This window comes from Aythya fuligula, chromosome Z (assembly GCF_009819795.1).
Source record: "Aythya fuligula isolate bAytFul2 chromosome Z, bAytFul2.pri, whole genome shotgun sequence".
In the NCBI taxonomy this organism is placed as follows: Eukaryota; Metazoa; Chordata; class Aves; order Anseriformes; family Anatidae; genus Aythya; species Aythya fuligula.
Genome location: NC_045593.1, coordinates 29471910 through 29492428, shown reverse-complemented (window position 1 = coordinate 29492428; position 20519 = coordinate 29471910). Strand labels below are relative to the sequence as shown.

Genomic DNA, 20519 nt, shown 5'->3' with positions numbered 1-20519 from the left:
TTTGGAAGTAATGGGGAACAGAACTGGGAGATACAGAGTAAGAAGATTTGAATAATGTCCCAATGGAGATAACACATGATTAATAATACTGATTTATCAGTAGTTTAATGGACTATGAAATGAAGGGACTTTATTTTTAAGAACTACTGTAACAAGTAAAAATCTAATATTCTTATTTTTATTTTATCCAAGTTTTATTTGGAATAATGATGAACATTTACTACAGCATTGGGTAATTTATATGATCCAATAAAGTATCTTAAGTTTAATTCCTAGCAGTTGGTATAGATAAATACACAGGTTTTGTACAGTCTGTAAACTTAGTATTTCATATAAACTTTGAGAATGCTTTAACTGTGTAGTATTATTTTCTGAGAGTAAAATTTATGAAGACTCATAATGAGTGAAGAGCATACTTATCAATAATGTAGCAAGAGCCTTCAGCTGGCAACAGATAATTTTGTATTTATTTTCTGTGACTAAATGAAAAACAGTGTTTTCGAACACTTGCCTGCACTTTACATGATTTTAATAGAAAAAAGTATTTCTGAATAGAGCAACATTCCTGTTTCAGATTTATTTAATTTAATCAATACTTTTTTTTTTTCTTTTAAAATGTTCATTTGGCTTATTTGAAAGATATGTCATGCAACTTTCTACATGGCTTTATGATTACCAAGCATAGGTAGAACAAGAATATCTTTCTGTAGTCAGAAGTAAGGAAGTGGGTCTCTAGACCGAGTAAAATTGGAAAAGTGGTGTTACTTTAAATATGTAAATACTGGTGATATTCCAAAGTATCTGTAGTTGATTTAAATTTTTGCACATTTGAATACAAATATTGCCTCTTTTAGAAATCATGCTAGTCTTCTCCTTCAAGTAAGTTCAAACAAGAATAGGTGCAGTTTTGTGGTTTACATATCACATTGCAAGTTTAGTTTTCTATTGTGACAACAGAATAAAGACATGAAATGTTTATCTGAATGTGAAATCAAGTGAGGTATAAATGTGTCCAGTAAACACAAATGAAGAGTAGTAAACTTAATTTTACGTTGGACATGCTAGAATCACTTGAATGATATCAAAACTCTGTTCTTCATTTTAAAGACTAAAAACTGGATTTTGTTGCTGAATTGAAGTCAGATTTGCCAAATTTAACAAAATCTGATGTTCGTTCTATCAACAACACTTTGTCTTCATGTATCAAAAATCAGCCTCTTTTAGTTGCTCTAAATAACCTTTACAGATCAATATTAATTATTCTGTTAAGAATATTAAAAATGCCCATATTTAAATCACAATGATTTAATTGTATTTTTTACACTAAAACAATATCTTCTGTTTTCTTTTTAAGGTACTGTTTATTTTGTATACTATAGTTCTGTAAGTAAGATGTAGTGGATTTCTTTCTAATTAAGTGGGACACTTTAGATTTTATCATTTTAGGCTCTTCATATGTATTGTTCAGCTGAAGTATTGAAGAGTCAGCTGAAACATTAAAGGTTCGACTAAAACTGTAAAGTTAAAACACAAAATCTGTTTAAATTTTACTAGAAGACTTAATTAAACTATGCAAAATAGAGCAATGTAATGTTTTATCTGGATTATACCTTAGAGACCTAGAGCTCGTTTCACTTGTGATCCTCATTTGATCTTCATCATCATCATATTTTTCATTCTTGCATAGAAAAGATATTGGAGAAATCAAAATAACATGTATGCAAACTGATTTGCTATTATAAATTTCAGCAAATATTTCCAAACATTGAATAAATTTGAAGAATAGAAAAAGGATATAGCAATGAATGAGAAGTTACTTATTGCCACATGTAAACAAACCAAACATTGTTTATTTTTGCCATAGTTTTGTTTACATACAAAATCCTTTTTGTACACTACTACATATACATTATTTCTTTTATGCAGTATTCAATAAAATAGACTCATAGATTTTTTTTTAGTTTAAGTCTGTCTTCACTTTATTTTGTTGTGGCTGAGTTCAGTTTGGGGTTTAATAAAGGGTGAATATTTGTTCATAACTTGATTCATATTAATTTCTCTAAAGCATTTATACAAGAAAGATCTCCTGCACAAGCTATAAGAGGTGATAACAGTGTTTTTATAGCCAAAATATTAAGATTTGTGCACTTTCTTAACTGTTACAGCATAAATACTGTAGTTGCTTATGTTAGAGTTCATAAAGACAATTTTTTTTAGCATTTTCTTCTGTCATCTCACTTCCATTGATTTCATTGTTTCTTCCCATGATATCCTGTGCTCACCTATTAAATTATTTCTCCACTTATTATAAATGTATGTATATTTTTAATACAGTATAGAGGCGTTCCGATCCTAAGACCTATATCAAATATTAGGGAGATAAACAGCTTTGTAAATTGACCATTTTGATGTCAGTATATGTGGATAGGTCAAAAATAGATTGTGAATGCATTGAACAAGAAGTGATTCACCCTAGCTGGTTGACCATTTGAAATGAGTTTACATGTTTCAATTTGTTTGAAAGGTCTTGGCTAATTGGTAGTTATCCTTAAAGACAGGGCAGCTAGAGTTAAAAGTCTAACTTGAAAATTGAATTGCTATATTAATAATGAAACTTAAATCACCTACAAGTGTCTAAGAGCTAATCTTGTGATAAAATACATATATATATGTATATATGTATATATATAAAATGATCGGATCAGCAAATGTCATAATACTATGAGTTTAAAAAAATACAGTTTTTAATAGTAAAGGTGTTGCTATGCTTGTCAGCCAGTGGGAGGCTTTCCTCCTCCCCCCCTCAACTTTAGTCTTTTGTTGTTTTTTTTTTTTTTTTTCTAACAACCTTTAGGATTGTGCTGCAGATACAGTTGCCATTCATCAGTCATCACCAACTATAGGAAGTCTCCACTGATGCTGTTTCAGAAATGTAGACACTTTCAGTGCAGATCTAAATATGCATTAAAATAAAACCAAAATTAATATGGACATGTATCACCACAAATTATTATTTCTGGTAGCAGTAGAGTATGCTCCTATCCTTAAATAAGGGATGATACCTATCCAAAACGTGTCATGTAATTAATGAAAGAGAATAATAGATGATGTAAGGAAGCCTAGTGTAGACATCATATCCTGATTATAATAGCTCTACTGAAATTATATTATTGTTTTAAGAAAAAAAGCAATAAATGTTAAAATGTTTCATCTAGGCTGAAGCAGTTATCATTTGGAAAATAGTTGGAGATTAGGTTTTATTCATTAATCTCTTTCCCAGTAGAGGAACACTTTCCATGTCCATTCTTCAATTTTTCTGATAATTTGTGGCAGAATTGTTATTCATCTGTCTGTCTTAACAAAAAACAAACTATTTCTGATAAAATAGAAGATGCGTAGATTTTTATGCTGCGAAGGAATATTAGATCGTCTGGTCTGATCTGTTACATTGGCAAGATACTTCCTTATGTCTTCTTCAACTGAGCACATTAACATGCCTTTTTTGGAAAAGAAAAAACATCCATTTTCAGATAGAAAACAAATAATATTTTTTTTCTTTTAAATGAGTCATAACAATGGTTAATCACTACCATTGATTAAAAAAAAATAAAAAAATAAAAAATATGTAGTGTGAATTAACTAAGATAATAATTGGAGGATCTGTGGATCCTGTGCTTTTATAAACCCCCTGCTTTAGTTTCTCCTTCAGAACTCTGGAGCATCATGGCTTCTCCTCTATTCAGAACAGTAGATAGTTTTCAATGTTGCATCATGGCCATAATAATTTTTCTTGTTCTGCCCATGTGAGTCCCTTGCTGCAATGTATGTCTTCAGTTGACGCTGTGCCCGTTCCACAAGATAAGGAATACGGGGAAAAGGGAGAATGACCCAACTAAGGTCAGACATACCTACCCTGTCCTGCATCTCACTTCTTCACCTTCCTATTCTCCTTGTTCCTCTTCTGAATTAAGTCTGGCTTACGCTTCCATTTGTTGGCTTTGGCTTCAACTTTTGTTTGTTGGCTTTTGGTCTGTTTTCTAAGTAAAAAGCCTTGTAGCAAGTTTTTCTCATAGTTTATTTCCACTTTTGGTAATCAAATATTTATTCTGGTATTTTTATAAAAAAAATGAAGATGGAGTATTCTTGGAAACAAGATTTATTCCAGTGTAGCATTCCAATTATTGATAAAAGTCATTGCATGACACACAATGATTTTGTGATACTGAGATATTCAAAATGGGTGTGTCAGAATCCATGAGAAAATTTTCCATTATTTCCTTTTATTTGAAAATGCACTAGCTGGATGCAAGATGACATTCCACTAATATTCTTTTAACAGTCATTACCAGTGGTGTGAAGGTATCACCTTTCTGGAGAACTGGATCTTTCTGATTCTGACTAAATACCTTTTTTTGTTCTAAAACAACCAATCTCCCTCTCTGCCTTGACATACATGCTTTCAGGTTTGGTTTTAACAATAATCAGAACTCAGCTTTCCTTTTGGCTTTTCACTTTTGATTTTCTTATTTGAGTAACTCCTAAAAATGTGTATGACTTTTCCATGTTTTTCAGAGTTAAGTAGAATGTGCATTCTCTGAAGTTCTCACCTAAGCCTGATTTTTATTTTTTTTTCTGGAAAGTATTTGTATCATATATTGGAGATATTACCAGAGAGAAAACCAGTTTAGAATCTATTTGAAGCTGCAGATAATAGTTATTACACATAGAAAGAACTGGATGACCCTAGAGAGAGAGAGTGGAATTGGTCTCATTGTTTGAGAACCACCATCATGGAAGAGAAACATGGAAAACAGTTTTTCAGTTGTAAATTCAGGAAGGAGAAAGTCATCTGACCTAAACATTTTGGATTTTTATCAACCTATGGCTGTTACACATACTTTTCCAGTTTAATCGCAAAATGTCAGGCTTTAAACTTCATCTGATTGTCTTCAATCTATATGTCTTCACTTCCTCAGAACAGATTTGTGCTAATTAGCTGAATCATGAAAAAGTACTGCTTCTTCTGTCGTTGGTTCTTAGGAGAGCAGGTGGTTTTTTTTGCTTGTTTGTTTGTTTGTGGGTGTTTTCTTTTCTTTTCTTTTTTCTTTTTTTTTTTTTTTTTTTTAAGTGGATTTGGGATAGTTATTTGCTATGTCTATTTTATACACATCTGAAATTATAATGCATATTATGTTTATCTAGTAATAAGTTAATGAACACTAATGCATAAACTAACAAGAAGAGTTAATAACTTCCAAATCAGTCATTCACATAATGACTGAACATTGCAGGTTTATGGATGCATGTACTGGGATCAGACTATTGTATTTGTTAACACCAGGGAAATACCCTTAATCAATAATAGCTGTGTCAGAATATAAGGTAATATTTTAGATGGCAAACAAAGTAAACTGAGGGTGAAGTCCAAAATGATAGTTTTCATGGCTACCATGCTTTAATTTAGTTCACCCTCAATATTTATGTTACTGTAAAAGCTGATTATCATGCAATATTTAGCATAGTTCAGTAGAATTTGCAGTGATAATGATAGTGTACATTTCAGTTATCAGTCAGAACATTTTAATAAAAAATATTTTGGTCTTTTTAAGAGAAAAGTAGAAGAAATGTATGACTGATCAAAATAAATGAATATACACTCAAATAAATGAATGTAATTTTTTTTTTGTCTTTTAGCATTTTAGATACAAATAATGTTAGTTTTGCGTGGAACCTCTCAGTGCATATTGCTAGAAATGCAAGGATATCAGTCTTCTATGTATGCAGTACATAATGTAAATGTTAAAATTATTTTCATATTCTTTCTGCGAAATATCGTAATTTAAAAAAAACCTACATTACGTATGTAATTGATGTCCGTATGTGCTTATGTGCTGTTTTGAATAGAAATTAAATTACAAATAAATTAGTGTCTGAAAAATCTGTCTTCAGATTAAACTTATTTTATGCTAAAAACGTTGAAGAGGTGAGTGTTTAGCTTACTTAGGAAGAAGGTTTCTGTTATTAAAGAGAGAGAGATCTTTACAAAATTTAACAAACTTAACTTTACAGAAATTTAGACTAGAAATAATGAACAAAATAATTGGTAGTAAGGACAATTTCTGTTGAGAAGGTTGTGATGATTACTCAGTTTAAATACAAATCTGATATCTTTCTGTGCTTGAGTTAAGTAACATGGGTTAGTGTTGGCCAACAATGGTGAGTTTGCATTATGCAGAAAAAGTGGACTAGATGATCCTAACAAAGTGAAAATCTTGTTTTAAAATCTGTGGATTTGTAAACATAGATTTATTGTCCTCAATGGTACTAATGGTGAAAGCTACTTTAAAAAGAAACCCAAGCCACAACATTCCCCCAAATGACAACAAAGAAAGTTCTTCTTTATTTGGCTAATTGCATAGTGCCACAAACCATTGAAGAAATATGGCAGTGAGGAATCAATGTGATATGCAATGCCTCTTTATAAGTGTAATTTTTACTACTTTTTAACATATTGGTTCTCTAAATAAATGGGACACGTTGCAACAACAAAATGAGAGTAATGCAGTGGAACGAGCAGTACAAAGAAATGAGAAAGAGGACATGTAACTTTAGTGTTGTAGTATTGCTGCAGACTAAGCACTGTTGAACAAATAACCTGTGTTTCAGAATTAGGATTTTTATGTGTATGCATTTTTTGTTGTTTGGTGGTAGAAGGGAAATTCTACAGCTGTATTATATAGTGAGTTGATCTTACCACGATGATGTGCTAAACTTGTATTTATCATATTGCATGCTTTTAAAATTTGAACATTTCTATGTGATTGAGTACTTTAACCTCCTAGTATTCTCCATTGAAACAAGAATAAATCAGAATATTAAATTATTTCCTTGCCAGAGTATATTTTCTTACACAATAATAACATATTCTCAAGGCACTTCTATAAAAGTTTTATATATTTAATATTAAGTAGTTATAGGAAAGAAACAATAAATGATTTCTTATAATTAGTACAATAAAAATATTGGTCAGTCATTCTCTTAAGAAGAAGGGAGAAGCTAATTTTATATGTACAGTAAATTGGAATATCAAAGTATTTTTCAGTTTCTGGTATATGGAGAATTAATTAATCTTATACTGATATGACTAAAATCTTTGGATAGTACTGTGATTTTTGAAGTAGGATAGGAAGGGCTCATGAAAAAAGTACAGGGAGAATGACAAGTGGTTTTAAAAATATAGGTGGCATTTTCGTTGCTTTTGTTTTGGCCATTTAATGTAGCTATTTAATTATATGCCTTTTATTGCACATCCTATTGTCTCTGTCATTTTCGATGTTGGTTTTGCTCGGTTAAATTACAGTTAGGTTCCAATTTTATTCTTTAATGCTGTTGTTATGGAACATCAAAAGATCCGCTGATATTCAAAGAGAAAAGAAGAGGAATGGATGTGAGAGTGTTTATACATTTGCATTTGGAGAATAACTACTGTATATTTAATTAGCGGTGTGATGTTCTTTTCCCTTTAAAAGACAAAATTATTGTGAACAAAGCTTTTTTTCCAAAGGCTAGATCCTGTAGTCTGTGTGACTCCTGAGTTTCCATTTGCTTTGACAGCTGGGAATATTCAAAATGTGCTGCTGCAGTAGTCAGTTACAGTGATATCCTGTCCCATTGAAGCTAATGACAGAAAACCAGTTGAATTACTTGGGGTTGATGAGATGTGCTTGTTATTGCAAAAAGTACAAGTTTTGTTTCAAATTCAGTTGATTTTTTTCAAGCTGTACACTGTTCTTTCTGATTTGGAAGGAAAAACATATGGAAACCTTTCTTAAAATTCTGCTTAGGTTTTGTTTGGTTTTGTTTTGTTTTGTTTTATTAGTGATATCTTTGTTCAGTCAGTCATTGTTGCTTTATTGTTGTTGTTTTGTTTTGCTTTTTTTTTTTTTTTTTTTAATATGTTTCAAATAATTTCCTGAGCAAGAAGGAAAGTAAAATGGGTTTAGTCTGTGATCCTATGATACATATGCAAACAACATGCCTTTTTGACCTCATTGGGGAAGTTTGCGTTCAATGGGACCCTGGAATGAGGCCTTTTAGAATGTATGTCCTAGCCAGGAAAAAAAGGAGGCATTTCTGTTAGTCTGTAAGCAACCTGTCAAAACTTCTCTGATCAGGCTTTTTTACTATCTTGTCTTGAGTCCTTTTTTTAATGACATCTATTATCAGATTGAAATGGCGATTGAGACACTGCAAAAGTCTGATGGTCTGTCCACTCACAGAAGCTCTCTTCTCAACAGCCATGTAAGTTGTCTCTTCTTCACATACACTCTCTCTTGCTTGTTCTGCATGCTTAGCCTGCCTCTAAATGTTTTATTTTATTACTACTTTGCAGTCTTAATCTTCCCATTTTATTTGCTTGTAACCTTATACTACATCTCCCATGGCTTTATTTTGTCAGGTTAAATGTCTTTGTGGTATATAGCACTGTATTATCTGTTTTGAAGGCTCTAAACCTGCATTAACACAAATTAACAAATTTGTTTTGCAGATTATAGTGTAAAAGTCAAGGTAATGTTCAAATGATCCTTCATTAGCTAGCTTTTCAAGAAAGTTGCCTACCAAGAACAATCTGTGTGCTCTGCATTAATTTGGGGGCATGTGAAGGATGAAGAGGCAAACAACATGACTAAATATCTTTTGATTATTTTTAGATTTTTCTTCATTTATTCTAACTAGACAATTTACCATGAAATGATTTAGGAATTCCAAAGATCCATATCATGACATGGAAAAAAAAATGAAAGCAGTGTGTTAGACTGAAGTACACTTAACTGTCTTTCTCTTTATTCATACTTTGAAAATCTTAACAGTTAAGAATTTTCCACATAGGAAGCTAGAAGATATATGTGTAAAAAAAAACAAATATAGTGATAAAACCATTAAATGTAACTTTGACATGAAAGGAAAAAGGACCGAAGTTAGTTTAAAACTTGGTGTATAAAAATAATATTACTTTGTTAGTTCCTAGTCTTTCTTGAAATGCTTTTTTTCTGTCAGTATTTTTATTTTTGTATTTGATATTTTTTCCATGTTGATTGGTTCATATTCATCTTGCCTCTTTTCTTACTTCTCAGCCTAACTTATGTAGGTTATTCAAATTTTTTTATTGCTTTACTGTAGAAATTTAAATTTGGTCTGTGGTCTTAATTTAAAAATGTGGTTATAGAGCCTGTCACTCAAAAATCAAATTAAAAATGTACATGTAAGTAGGATTTAGTTCAGGATATTTTTTTTAATGGGTCTGGTAATTTTGTAATGAAAGCTAGAATTGTTTTGTTGCTTTGTGCTTAAGTTTTTGTGTGTTTTTGTTCTTGTTTAATTGGTTGGCTGGTTGGGTTTTTTAGTTTGTTTAGAAAATGACAAAAGTTAATGAGGAAAATCATACTACACAGTTATGAAACAGAAGGACTTTTAGATTTTAATCTTCTAGATTTTACTTCTTTTGTAAACATCTTTGATTTTATAATAGAATTGCTTTGAAGATAGGACAACCAAAAATATTAAAATTATTTAAATATCATTGTTAAGAGACCATAACATTTTTTGCCAAAATCTCAGAAGGTTGTGTTAGCACTTGAATTTATCCACTAGCTGATAAGTTTATGTTTAATCCCATTACAAAGTCCAGAATTTGTTACAAAACTGAGACTAATTATAAAATAAGGTCCTGTAAACCCTTCCCCTCTACTGTAATCCACTAGTTCCCAGTTTTCTGGAGTATTTACTATTTAATATCACTATTAATTTTATGTGCATCCAACTGTTACAGAAGTGTCATCATGCTATTCCTTTCTTGACTCAAGTTTTTTTCAAAATTATTCTGATGGGAATGTTATCTTTGATTCCGTGGAGTGGAAAAAAACAACAGCCCCTGTATGTATTTTTTTGGCAGTCAAATTTTCCTTAGCCTCAGTCATTTTAAAATAAGTTAATACAATCTAGATGAGACTTATTTGCCACTTTACCTATTTTAAAGCAATGCTTATTGTCTTTAAACTCAAGTAAAGGCAATATGGAGGGAATTTAAGTACAGGTTTGATGTTTGTGTCTTTAAGCTCTTCTTAATTTTGTCATCTACTGCTGGTTGGCATTTATTAAAAGAAATGGCTTTAATAGGTTTTAAAATAGAATTCTAAATTGTACATTTAATTAGTAGTAACTTTCACTTTGCAGGTGATGTATTAATTTGTGGGAAATACAAAGTCTTTGGGTTTTCACGTTGTGATATCTGTATTATTTTTTTCTGGGATTTTTTGACTGAATTAATGTGTGCTTACTGTAGGGAATTTGTCATTTCCTCTTCTTTTCTCTCCTGATTTATTTCTGCATGAGTCTGACTTATTAAATTAATTGGTAGTTTAATGTTTTATGAATGTTACAGCTCAATCAGAGTCAGAATCAATTTAGCAGGTCTGACTGTAAATATTTCATACTTTTACCAATTTTACCCATACAGTATGGTCAACACGATGAATTAAAAAACTAGAATTCAAACCTGAAAAGTTCAGTTTTAGAATTATGTTTCTTCTTGTGAAGAAAAAAAAATAAATCTTAAAAGCTACTTAGCAGCAAATTTATAATATTTGTAAACAATTCTCTTTTTAAAATCATATATTAACTGCACTTTTCCTTCCAGGTTATAATCTAATAAATGATTCCAAACCTTTGCTACTGAAGTAACTCCTGGAGCAAAAATTCTTACATTGTACATATCTTTGTGTGGGAGCTGGGGGGTAGGAGTAGGAGGTGTTTGTTTTTGTTCTTGTTTTTGTGTTGGTGGTGGTGGTTTTGGCAGCCAAGATACAGTTGAATAACATATGTTAGAAAATGATATTGTTAATGAAGTGCACTTAAAGTGAATCCTAATAGGTTATAAGCCATCTGGAAGAAAATGTCTTTAATACTACATAGAGAACTCAGTTGGAAAGAAATATGCATATTTTTTTGTCCAACAATTTTTTCCCTTTGGGGAAAACCAAAGTAAAATAAAATAAGAGTACTTCACATTTCTTATCTGTTCTGATTTAATTATGGATTTAATAATATATGACGTGTTATATAATACATATTTATAATTAATATATATTTAAATTAATATAAATGTACTCATAGATTTAAAACAAAGATTAAACGCAAAGTTAAAATATAATTACCATTGTTTCTAAGCTCAGATAGGCTTATGTCAGGTCATTAGTAAAATTAACAGCTCAATACACATTGAGGCAAGAGTTTATTTTAACAATTACTTTTTTTCTTCAGTTTTAATATTTTGGTTTAAATAGTTAGGAAAAAAAAGGGAAATAAAATCCAAACAGAAAACAAAATTTTCAAATCATTCAAGGTAAATCTAAAGAAGGATTCCAGAGAACTGAAACCATAGCAAGTACTGGGGAAAGAAGGGGAAAATATTAATATGCCAGAAAACTGAAACAGTGAAACTTAAGAATGTCTTCAACCTCTTTCAACCTATTTCTAATTTCCTTTCTTGTTGTCCTTTATCGTTACATCAAGATGTATTTAATTGTCATTTTTAACTTGTTTTTTTTTTTTTTTTTTAAATCTATTTTGCACATTATTGGCAGCTAGAGGTGTTTTATGTTTGTTTGCTGTCTGTAAAGTCCAGTGATGTTAAAGTCTTTTCTTTCATGTTGCCAAAATTACCCACCATTGTTATAAGAAAATATTCATATTTTTCCAAGAACCTCACTCTGTTCCTCCTGGAAGTGAAAGTTAAGCAGACTACAACTGAGGAGTATTGTACCCCTTACTACTTTCAATGTTATTATCTAAATTGCTCTTTGGTTTATATGCAATAGCATTTTTCTTTTTGAATCCAAGAGCAAAAAAAATATATAAATCCTATTCAGTTAAGTATTCTAAAGTCTTTTTATTAGCAGGGAAAGAAAAACACTTTTTCTAATGCATCAGCTAACTATTGTTAATCCAAGGAGTTTATTTGTGCAATTTATGTGAATTACATTCTTGATGATTGTATTTCTGTGAAGTATTAACAGTTTGTCTCCAAACCATAGTTGCTGTGTGGTACTGAACCAAAAGTATTTTACGAAATAGACATTTACTTGAGATCACAAGTGCAATGAGTTACACTATTTCTTGGTAATTCTGGAGATCCTAAAGGATTGTGATGTAGCTAGCAGTTCTGGGATCCCTGTATAGAAATGAAGTTATTATTCAATAGACTTGAAGAGTGACTTCAAAACTGTCATAAGTTAATGTTGTATGATTAAGATAATAATAAAGTAGTAATAATAAAGTTTTAGTGAATTAATAATGAATTTACCTTTTTTTTTTTCCCACCTGTTTTATATGTCATATAGCTTCAGTGGCTTTTGGACAATTACGAAACTGCAGAAGGAGTGAGCCTCCCAAGAAGTACCCTTTACAACCATTACTTACGACATTGTCAGGAGCACAAGTTGGATCCAGTCAATGCTGCCTCCTTTGGAAAACTCATACGGTCAATCTTCATGGGATTACGGACACGAAGACTTGGAACTAGGTTTGTGTTAATGGAATTCTGAACTATAATAGAAAATGCAAGCAATAACTGTGAGTAACAAACTTGTCTGCTATTCAAGAAACAAACAAAGAGTTTAAACATTACAGTGGTTTTCAGTATGTCAGGTCTGTCTCTTAATTTCAAACAGTTTTATGATTTCCAGATGTTATTTTTACTTTTCCTGATTTTGATGGTTAATATATTTACATTTTTATATTTACACTGCATGTTCTTATAAGCATAAATAAAATAGAGTCTGTGTTTGGAAATTACTCAGGATTGTGTTTCTTCATGACTTCGAGAAGTTGCATTTTGTTGTTGTTGTTGTTTGTGTTAGTTTTGTGGTTTTTAATTTATTTTTTTTTAATTATGATTATTTCTCTTAAGTGTAAAATTCTGGGTAATATTTGAGAGAGTGAACTAATTGCCCAAAGGTTGTAAAATGACATCTATGAAAAAAAAACAGGTATGAAAGGGGAGTCAGGCCTAATTTGTGGATATAATATTCCAGTCAATGTAAACTGTAAAGTAATGTGATGTATACGCATAAAAATGTTCTTACAGTGCTTGTTCTCTCATAAAGGGGCAACTCCAAATACCATTACTATGGGATTCGTGTCAAGCCAGACTCTCCTCTTAATCGACTACAAGAGGACATGCAATATATGGCTATGAGACAACAGCCCATGCAGCAGAAACAGAGGTAAAGTGTGAAATGAAGATGAATACTTATTAATAGTTCTAGTTCATAAAGCCTTATGTTCTCTTACATCGAAAATTCGAATGAGAATTCTGTTCACTTCCTGTCTTTGAATCATAGAATCATAAAATGGTTTGGGTTGGAACAGATTTTAAAGATCATCTAATTCCAAACCCCCTGACATTGGCAGAGACACATTCCACTAGACCAGGTGGAAGCCCCATTGAACCTGGTCATAAATACTTCCTCCACGGCTTCTATGGGCAATAGAAAAACAGAAGTTCGCTGTTATGCAACTGCAGATACACACTGAAGTCACACATCAGTCAACATAAAAAAATATTGACCTGGAAATCATTATAAACCCGCAAAAATTAATAATAAAAAGTGAGATGTGATACAACCAGACTCTTTTAAACTATCTTGAGATCTTTTACCACAATCTGATGAAAAGCATTAAAACCTTGAATTTTAAATGTTATTGTTTTTAATATGATACAACTTTATATATAAGCTGTTTATAACTGAGCTCGTGGTTAAGTTCAGTTTGACATTTATTTCTTTTCCCTGCGAAGGACAAAGATGACCATAACAGTTTGCCTGTAAGTGATTTAGGTATTTTCTCTTAGCATCTATTTTTACTGGGGATCTTCTGAAATCTCTGAAGTATTTGAAAGCAGTGGCACTTTTCTGGGAAGACTGAAGGAGATTTTTATTTTAATTTTTTTCACAAATGTCAAAATGACAGCAGAGGCCTATGCTTTTGGTGAAAGAATGTGCAGATATGCATATAGAAAAACCTGTATTGAACAGACATTTTTAGGGGGGGAAATGGAAGTCAGTACACTTCTTTGAAATTACTTTTTCGTTGAATGATGTCACTAGCCTCCCGTATTACACTAAAGTGAAATATCTAAGATGCCTGAGAAATATATCTAAGAAAAGCATGTTTTATCCATTTAAGCGCATTCACTTACAGGTTTCATTCACTCATGCTCAAAATCAAATGCATGCCCCAAGATATATGCCACAGTTACCTAACCAGAATTGTTTGTGTGGGACATGGAAGATAAAGGATGCCAGTTAACAAATCATCACCACCTCTTTTGTGTTCTTAATTCACAATGACAGAGTGATTTTGAAATTGTATTATATGACTCTTGGGAGTGGACACAATTTTTCCTTACTATTTGCCTTAATGTTTTGCTTACTACCATATATCTTGCATAGTTCTCTTGTTTTCCTTAGCTAGGGATGTTTGGCAGCGTTTTCTTAACTCTTTTAACTTTTCTTAACTTTTTAGGTCAGTTTGGCCTATGAATGAAGTCATACATCTGGCACTGCGTAGCGTTTTGTGCTTATCTTTCCTTCAACCCGTGTTTCATATGTGCGCATGCATGCTCCCTTTCATATTCAGTTCATACCACACTTAAGCTTTGTTGCGATAATATGTAAAGATGTTGATTAAGGATGGAAAGTACAAGGCAGTGAGTAAGACAGTACATTTTGGAAAGTACAAGGCAGTACTTTTTCTGTTTAGTCATACCAATTCGTCCATCTCTATCACCTCTTAATTGGATAAACACTTTTAGTCCTTTCTTGCAAAAAATGCAGACTGAATATATGCTACCAACCATTTTCCTTCGTTCCTGCTCTTAATCTGAGGGTCATGAACCTTTTCCATTTGTGTAACTTGGCTATTCCAAAGTACTCCTGTATGGTCATGTTCAGTTTGTCCTGGGCTTGAATTCGTGGTCTGAGATTTATCAGACATAAATTTCAGATGCAAGGTAATGCTCTTGGTTGCTTAGTCTTGGTTGTGATCAGTGTTAGCTGTGGGAGTACTCTTTCTCTGTTCCAGTAAGAGGAAAAAAACAGTAACTACCAATCACAGATGTTAACAGTCATATCTTCCAGCTGAGACAGTGGTTTGGAGACAACAACCATAGATCAAGAGACTTAAAGCACCTATGAATTGGAGTGAAGAATTGCAGTTAATGACTAGTCTTGGCTGGAAGATAATAGCTAACACCCTGCCTTACAGCTGAACCTGCTGTATGGCTCAGACTTGCAAGGGAAGGCCTGGCTTGCCTCTGCCATCAGACATTTTTCAGGGTAGGAATAAACAGGATATTTAAATGGTTATATTATCCATCAGTTCTGGGTCAAATGCAGGCTAACAAATGGTAAATGGACACCAAGAAAACAGGAAGATTATTAGGAAGAGATGAAGTAATATCCAACCCAAATATTTTGCCGGGTATACTTGTACAATTTTATGTCTGACACTAAACACTTGCAACTTTAAAGTATAGTCTTATTATGATCTCTTTCCCATAAGCTGTCCTTTCCAGACAGTTGTATCAGAGACTCACTCCCTACAGTCAAGTTCCATTTTTTTATTTTTTTATTTTTTATTTTTTTCTCTCTTAGCTCATAATGAGCAGAAACTTGTAGCTTAGGAGGAGGTGAGTTATCTTTATGCTTTACTCTCAGCAAATAGTTATAGACACACTTACCTGTTCCTTACGGCATTCTTCATGTTTCCATTTTTATTTCCATGAGTAAACCTCCAGCTTTCCAGGTTAATTTCAGATATATATCTCAGTACTTCCATACACAAGTTGTAGTTCCTTTTATTTATGGGAGCTCCACAGTCAGCTAAGATATTTTTTAATATATACAATAAATATATTGTTTTATACTGCATATTGTAACATTAAGCTAACACATTTATTAGTGTTCTAATCAGAACACATCAATCACTGCTTTCTATAGATGCTGTTTACCCTACATATTTATTTTATGTAGAAAATAATCTGTATTTTGGTACTGTTCTCTTGCGTGTTTTCTTGTGTTCCCCAAATATACTGTTTAGTCAAACATTACTTTTAAACCAAGCTATCTTGAGTCCAAAGCAACAATTATTTATTAATCTTTTAAAAGAGGGTTTGGATTTATGAACAGCAGAGAAACTACATGTTATAGCATTTTTGTATTTGAAGATACAGATCAATGCATCACTGCCCCAAAATACCAGTATCTGTAAACTCATCTACAATTTCCTTGAGACAGTATTCTAAAATGATTAATAATAGAACTTACATGATACACTACTAAACTAATTCCAAATGGAATACTTCAGAAAACACCCACAGCCTTTCTCTTGATCAAGGACATACCTTTTGTATATAGTATGGTTGGGGGCTGAGCTGACTGTGGCTTAAGGAATTAGAAAGGTCTGCTTCACCTTCTAGATTATGTTTATCTCAGCAACCAAGAAGGACTTTTTTTAAAAAGTGCACACGTTGAATTTGCATTTTTTTAAATTCTGTGCAGTTCTACCTTATTTGATTTCAGACAACCATGCTTTAATTAAAATACTGCCTGCATATTTTTGAGGGTTTATAATGTTTCACAACAGTGTACTTGGAAGTGTTGTTATTTCCTTTATACTAGAATGCAACTGGTATAAACTTGATCTCAATACCAAAAACTTCTAATATTCCTCAGTTATTTCTTTGTTACCTGCAACTTCTTATGCAATAAATATTTAAAGTATTTGGCTTTCTTTGATTTTTCTATAGTTAACTCTAGTAAGTGTTGCCTTTTGTATTAAAAACTGTTTGAAATATCTTGTTTTCTGCTAGTTTTAAAAGTTTATTTTTTCCCCCTGCTGACATTAATGGGAACATTTTATTTGTACACAATACTAAAATGCTTTACCATACTTTGCACACTGTTATCCATAAGGTCACCACTTTGTTACATACTTGGGTGACAGTGAAATCCTAGTGATAAATCACAATAATAGATTTAAAATGAGAAATGCAAGCATATTCTTAGAGCTTAGTTCTGTTTGTTTCTACAACGCCTACATATTTTGAGCAAGCTAGAAGGATAGAAATTTTTGTTATTAACAAAAAAAGAGAAAGAATATTATAAATTGCATAACAGCATGAGTTGAATTTTTCAGAAATATATTAGATTCTAATACTTAGAGGAAAATCCAAATACTGGCAACAAGGCAACAGTGCAAGCAAACAACAAATCTGCTGAAAACTTAACTGAAAAAGCTGCTGGTTTGTGTCTGTCTTATGACTTAATCAGTCCATTTTGGCTCCTATTTATTTATTTACTTTATTAATTTATTTTTGTTTTGGTTTGCTTCTTGTCCTGCAGATTTTTCTTGTCCTGTATGTGCACTTCACATCAAGCAGACATTTTCTTATTCTTCCCCTTTCTGCCTTATTAATGAATATTAATTGTTTGCTGTACAATAATTTTAGGCAGTATTTATTGATCTGTTCTGTAGTGGGAGAAGAATTTTCTGTTAATAACCTTTCTTCAGAGTTCGACGGTGGAAGTCGATGGAGATGTATTCTAAATTAGGTGCCTAGTGAGACCAGTATATCATTCTGCATCACTTTTGAATTCCATGTTCTGATGTCAGATGTTCAGATTTTTGAGGGATTTCCATAGCTTTTCACAAATTGAGAAAATCTCTGATATTAACTAAAAACTTTGCTAAATTTTGCTATGTTTATGTTAACCTATATAAAATTAAAATTATGTCCTTTCTGGGTCAAATATCTTAAAAAGTTTTAATATTCATGTAAAATCAGGTATTATTTTCAACTCCGGGTCTCCTGGCACGTTGTAGTTTAAAAGAAAGGAAAAGGATGAAAGATTAAATAAGTTATAGGTTAGTAGGGGGCTAGAATAGGAAAACAAAGCTGAAAGTCTAGATTTTTTTTTTTTCATAATAATTTTACTAGCTAAGAAATTCTAACCATTTTTTTCAATGCATCAAAAAAGATAGAATTTAACTAATGGTTTGTGGAGAGCCTTTTCTCATCTAAACTGACGAAGTTCCATCTGTACATAAACAATAGCAGATCTAAAAATCTTAACTACTGTTTGTGTATGTTTCATCTGATGCTCCTGTGCTCCTGCAAAGAATATTTTCTTTTTTTTTCATTCCTTGGTTTAAGTGATTTTCTAATGAAAATGGTTAATTCCTGTTACAAGTCCCCTGTCATAGTGCCAGAATTAGGATTTTTGCCTTGCGTATGTTCAGTAAAGCACAGCAGATTAAGAAGGTGGGTAATCCTGATTCTTAGCACCAAAGGATTAAGTTGGCTTTTTTACTTTTAATTAAAGGTGGTTTTTTGTTTTGTTTTGTTTTGTTTTCATAACTGAAAAACTCTTAAAGGAGTGTCATTTTTAGTTCAAAATATTTTGAATCATGTTTCAAAAGCTGAAGGGTCTGTAAAATGATAAATTTTAAAGAAAGTATTGGAACTGTCATAGAGGTTTTGAAATACAAATATTTATAGAAGTTGGTCTGCCTGGTATTTGCAATTACAATACATAATGAGAGAGAAGTTAAGAATTCTTCCTAGATGAATGGCCTGGATTACAGGGAGATTTACCATCTGAGTTTAGTGCTACCATGATACCATAAATGAAATTTTAGTCTTTTTAAAGTCAATTAAAGCTTCCTTTCTGTCTTCAGTAGGCTCAGGATTTTACACTGGATGATTACAGAATGTGAAACTTAATATAAATGTCCTAGAGATAGGATAGGTATGGGTGTCTCTCTCTCTCGTTTTTTTTTTTTTTTTTTTTTTTCCCCAAGCATTTGACATTCCTGAAGTTATAAAACTTCTTATTAATCAGACCAAGAGTCTTTCTCTTTGAAAAGGGTACTTTCTCTGTATTTTCTTATTGTATAGTTAAATTCCTTTCAAGAATGTCTAGAATACTGAATGGATGCTTTTCATGGGAACTTGCTTTTAAAGTAGTCTTAGTAGTTACACAGTGCATTGCTATTGTATGTTTACCAGGAACAAAATGAAAGTTCCCAAATGATTAAACTGCTTCTCAAAGTAGTGCATCTAGTATGGAATTTATTTTCACTTTTCTGAAGTTAGCATGGAGTTGAACAGTCTGCACAGCAATTCAAGCTTGAGTGGTAGTTAAAACACATCCTGTTCAGCTTTGGGGTTTCACTTATTTCCTTCTCTGCTGGCTACAATTCTGTTTTGAAGTGCAAAGTATGCAACATGGTACCATTAAGAACTGGGACAGAGTAAATTCTTATTTTTTAATGCAAGTCACAGGCAGGATCTTATGCCTACCAGAATGATGTCTTACAACACTTGACCATCCAATCTAACATTCCCATTTTAATAATTGTGATTTTTATCCTTTATAAAAGATTCTGATATATGACTAATGGAGGATTTAGTTTTCCAAGTAGCTTTCTCAGGCCTTCTGTGTTTATAAGATATGTTTGTTGCATTTCAAGATCTTTCAGTTTTGTCCTCAGATAGTAATGCTGTTTTTCTTAAGGTAACAAGAACTTTGTTTTATAATACTTAATTCCTTGGAAGATGTGCCATTTGGAAAGGGAAATATTTCATTTATTTTGGTGTAAATGAGCTGGTCTTACAGGCATGCTGTTCCTAAGCGGCATTGAAGAATAAATTGGTATTAGTGCTGTAATATCACTTGCATGAATTCTGTTATGCATTGGTAATGTTCTAGGTTCCCTTAGTAATCTGTTTCTTCTGTTATTTACAAAGTAAATAAACTTTGATACATTATTTTATTACTTTTCCTCAAAATTTTATTTTGAGATGGAGAAATCAGAATGAACATAGACTGTATGAGCTCATTTATGAAGACGTGAACAAAAGGGTTAATTTCAAACTTGATACTTTTGTAGGTATAAGCCTATGCAGAAAGTGGATGGAGTTGCAGATGGCTTCACAGGAAGTGGTCAACAGACAGGCACGTCTGTTGAACAAACTGTAATTGCCCAAAGTCAACATCATCAACAGTTTTTAGGTATGAAAGCATGTTTTATTCTGCTGTATAAATAAGATGGCCTCCACTGCAGATATCAAGTCACATAAGTACAGGAATTATTTCTAAAGTTATAATGTCCTCTTTACAATTTTTACTGACAACAGCAGAAAAAGGTACTTAAACTACATAACATGTTTTCTGTTGTGAGCTTTATGTAACATTTAATGTGCATCATGTAAGTATAAAAGGAAAAATATGCACATTCTGTGTTTGTGTGGTATATTTAATATTGTATAAATCACAATACAGTTGCTGTGCAGTTATATGTAGACGTGTACTGAAATTCCTGTGATAACAATTGTTCCTTGCATGGTCGTTAAAGTGCATTTTGATGATTAATAATATGTGTATGTGTGTGGGGGG

General features: G+C 31.9%; 1 protein-coding gene across 2 annotated transcripts in view; it reads left to right on the top strand.

Annotated features, from left to right (window-relative positions):
* The window catches only part of RFX3 (regulatory factor X3), a 59556-nt gene that overhangs the window by 21065 nt on the left and 17972 nt on the right, over nt 1-20519 (top strand). For both annotated transcript variants that reach the window (XM_032206137.1, XM_032206138.1), the window contains exons 4-7: nt 8227-8301; nt 12399-12580; nt 13164-13283; nt 20014-20135. In XM_032206137.1, coding sequence (XP_032062028.1) covers nt 8227-8301; nt 12399-12580; nt 13164-13283; nt 20014-20135 — 499 coding nt within the window. The remainder of the gene's footprint in view (nt 1-8226; nt 8302-12398; nt 12581-13163; nt 13284-20013; nt 20136-20519) is intronic.